Source organism: Equus caballus, chromosome 18 (assembly GCF_041296265.1).
Source record: "Equus caballus isolate H_3958 breed thoroughbred chromosome 18, TB-T2T, whole genome shotgun sequence".
Taxonomy (NCBI): Eukaryota; Metazoa; Chordata; class Mammalia; order Perissodactyla; family Equidae; genus Equus; species Equus caballus.
In genome coordinates, this window is record NC_091701.1 from 315,769 (window position 1) to 319,557 (window position 3,789).

The 3,789-nt window shown below is 58.5% G+C and overlaps 1 protein-coding gene across 1 annotated transcript; it reads right to left on the bottom strand.

Annotated features, from left to right (window-relative positions):
* Positions 1-762: 762 nt before the first annotated feature.
* LOC138918700 (ral guanine nucleotide dissociation stimulator-like) lies at positions 763-2,758 on the bottom strand. Its single transcript, XM_070241706.1, has 3 exons — positions 2,622-2,758; positions 2,171-2,475; positions 763-1,399 (listed from the first exon to the last, which is right to left on the bottom strand). The coding sequence occupies exons 2-3, from the start codon at positions 2,177-2,179 to the stop codon at positions 887-889; spliced, it is 522 nt and encodes a 173-aa protein (XP_070097807.1). The 5' UTR covers positions 2,180-2,475; positions 2,622-2,758; the 3' UTR covers positions 763-886.
* Positions 2,759-3,789: the final 1,031 nt, after the last annotated feature.

A 3,789-nucleotide genomic window follows, 5' to 3' on the forward strand; every position in this document is an offset into this window, starting at 1 on the left:
TCCTTCCTACCCCACCGACAGGGGTCTCTGAACCCCAGGATGGCCTTACCGTAGCCTCAGTTCCTAGGATGCCCTCAGGATGTTCCCGGCCCCCTCGCGCACCCCTCCTCCCAGATCTCCAGCCCCAGGTTACCTTCAGGAACAGTCTCTTGCTCACGTGCTGCTGTCCCTGCACCACTTCTTAAAGGTGTAGGATCTCTCCCTGGGGGAGTGGGGAAAGAAAGAAAGAAAGAAAGACTATGGGGTGGTTGAAGGGCAAATCCCGTTTGTTTGAGATCCCAGAAGACCCAAACAGCCTGGGGCCTGGATGAGGGATTTCACTGGGTTGCTCTGAGCCCTGAGGTCCCCATGGGACTGTGGAGGGGCCTCTCCTGTTGTCACCTGGGGCCTCCATTCCCATATCTACCACACAGATCTGTTTTGTACACTCTTGGTTTCAGTTGGATGGAGATTTCTGTTGCTGCAAAGGAAACACTTGAGAATCTCCAACTGGGCTCAGGTCAGGATCTGATATTGAAGGAAATGAGTTCCTGGACAGAACCGCTGGCCTAAGGGCCCTGAGAGGCTCAGAGACCCAGGAACTGGATCAGTCCGTGTCCCAGGCATTCACTGTCTCCCAGGTAGTCTCAGCTGACTGCGGGGGCCATGGTGACCCAATGCCGGGTGCAGGGTCCACCTCCCCCTCGTGGTGCTTGGATGGAGGGCAGCCTACCCACCTGGACACTTGTCCCCAGGTGTGTTTGAGACGCTTAATGGCAGGGCTCTGCAGAGCAGAAAAGATCGTGTGGAAGGATGCGAAATTTCTGAGGACTAGGCACCCCTAGGGAAGGGAAGAGATTGAGCTGTGAGTGGGGGCTGGAGCTCTCCAGCTCTGGATTCTGTCCCCTCATGGACTTCTCCTGTCCTGGATGAGACAGATGCCCAGGAAACCCAGGGAGGGCACACCTGGGACCTGAGGAGTAACACTGCCAGGCACAAGGATTTTTAGCTGAACACAAGGAAGGAGCACAGGAAGGAAGTGAGCTTGCCACCACCAGGACAAGTCAAGGTCAGTGTGGCCCTGGCAGGAGTGTCTAGGGCCAGCGCAGGGACTCAGACCACAGACTTCAATATCGACAGCTGAGAAACAAGAGGCAATTCCCATGACTCCAGACAGGGCCTCCATGGGCCTCCCATGACTTACCTCGGCCACATGAATCCACAGCGCTACCATCCTGGCCCTGTCCTGTGCTGTCATGCCCAGGGCCCCGAGGCACGTAGCGATGACACTGTTGGCCAAGGTGTTCGTGTGTGCCACAGTGTCACGGATGGTGGGTGCCAGGAATTTGTGGTCCCTGCGGTCTCGCTGGGACCAGATGGAGCCCAGGCAGTGGGCAGGCACCAATTTCTTGAACAGCTCCTGAGGAAGATTCAGAGTGTTGCCAGCACTGCCTCACCCCAGCTTGGCATCCATGGTCCTCCACAGTCCCAGGCGGGTTGAGGACAGAGCAGGAGCTCAGGAAGCAGAGGATGTGATCTCTGAGGTGTGTGGGATTCCCTGGGTTTTGTCTGTGTCCACTGAAGGTGTCAACACAAGATGACCGGGACACAGTGCTGTGCAGAAGGGAGGGCATTTGCTCCCAACCCCATCTCACTTCCTCCAAGCTCCGGAACACAGCCCTCACCGGCCCACCCCAAGGGACATCTTCCACCCATCGCAGTCCCCCTCGGGTCCCACTCCCCATTCCCATGCACATTCCCCAGAGGCAGGGAGAAGCACTGGCTTTATGTGATTGTCTCTGCTGGAGTCAGTACACATCACATGCCTGATGTGTGCTGAGGATTTGAAGGCCGCCTGGGCACACGCGTGATTGGCCCAAGGACCTGGCAGCACTTCAGTGAGCTCCCTCCTGCACCAAAGGGCCAGACCCTGCCCAACTTCCTCTCTGTTCCACCTCATTCATCGGCACAGCCACCCCGTGCAGCAGGTGCCCTTAGTGTCCAGCTCTGCTGTGCACGTGGGGACAGCGAGTGCTTGGGGTTAAGAAAGTGCCCAAGTTGCAGTGTTGGTAACAGGGGAGCAGGAATGTGGACCCAGATCATCAGATTTTGGATCAGGGAATGGCAGGTGTGGGGCAGCTCATGGCACAGGAAGGCAGGGCCCCCCTGCCCTGCAAGCCCAGCTGCTCACCGCCTCCATCCTTGTCAGCTGCTCTGCCACCAGCCGGGGAGGGAAGTCCAAGATGTTCAGCTTCTCCTCCCGCAGCTGGTTTTCAGTGGTCACAGCCCAGGGTCCAGTGGGCTCTAGTTCAGGAGCTGGCACTGGGGCTGAAGCTAATGGTGCCCCTTCCTCCAGCCCTGTAGGGTCCGATGCAGGTGACGCTGGCTCCAACTCTGCCACGGGTGGTGGGGCTGGAGCTGGAGATGGCTCTAGCCCAGGGGCTGGTTCTGGCTCTGGCTCTGGCTCTGGATGTGGCAGGAGCTTTGGAGCTGGCTCTGCAGCAGGATAAGGAGAAAGTTTCACCCACAAACCTGACAGTTTCTGTGCCTTTCCAAAGACAGGAAGGACTCCACTGCCTTTAAGGGAACTCTAGACCATGAACCTCAACACAGACAGTCTTCTCAGACTCCAGTCCCCTCACCTTTCTGTTTGGCCTCAATGGCCTTCAGGTGCTCCAGGTGTCCTGGCAGAAGGTAGGCATGGCCCTCCACATGGGAGCCACCAAAGCTGACGTGCAGAGTGGCCAGCTGCAGGGTCCAGCATGGAAACTGTAGGGGCTCCCTGCAATCCTGCCCTTGGCCCAGCCAGGTTCCCAGCAGGAAATAGCACTGCGGGGAGGCAGATGGGCCAGAGAGTCAGTGGCCCGGCCTTTCCTTAAACACTGCCCGCCCAAGGCACTCTTGTTAGCATCTGGGCCCCTGTGCCATCCCCTCCGCCTCCAGAGGAGGGCCCCATCCCAGCCCTGAGCCCCGGCTGGCTGTCCTGACAGTGGCAGGCCTGCTCATCCAGCAGGCCGAACACAGAGTCTGTGAGAGTCTCTTGTTCCCACCGACACTCTCCTCCCCAAGGGTCTGGACACAGACCACCCCAGCCCTCCATGCAAATGGGCCACTGGAATGAAGACTCCAGCAGATTTGGGAGCAGCTTGCTCACACACCTCCTACTATGGACCTGGTGGTGGCGCTCACAAGGGGTGGATGTGGAGAAAGGGAGGCAGGAGGGGCTGGGACTCTGCTGGGAGTGGGTCTCTAGGGGACAACGCAGCCCAGACTCCCTTCCGGTTCTCAGGGGGCCTGGGACCCATAGATAGCTCTCTTTGAGTCCAGTCCTGCTGGAGTGGAAGCCACCAGAACTCAGCCCTCCCATGGGAATCACAAGATGGGTGAGATGCAGGGTTCTCCCAAGCCTGATGCGGCCACAGCCTCCATCCTCTCCCCGCACCCTGTTTGCTAGAGACAGGAGGCCCTCCGTCTGCACCCAAAGACTACTCTCTTTGGGAGGTGGTGCTGTCCTCCAGCATGCCGCACGCAATGGGCCAAGCTGCCTCCATGTGTCCCAAAGGGGATGAGGGCATCGCCCGGGATGGAGGGTAGATGGGACCTGTGAATGATGTCAAGTGTGACTGTCTGACTCTCAGAATAGAGGGGAGGCCCAGGGAGGCTGTCTGCTTCATTCACTGAGTGACACTCAGTGTGTCCAGAAGTCCTGCTCAGAGTAGGTCCTTCATGGATATTGTTGAATGACCTCCAACCAGAACCACCCCAGGTGTCTGAGTGGGCCTGTGGCCCCTCTGTGGCCCTAGAGATCCC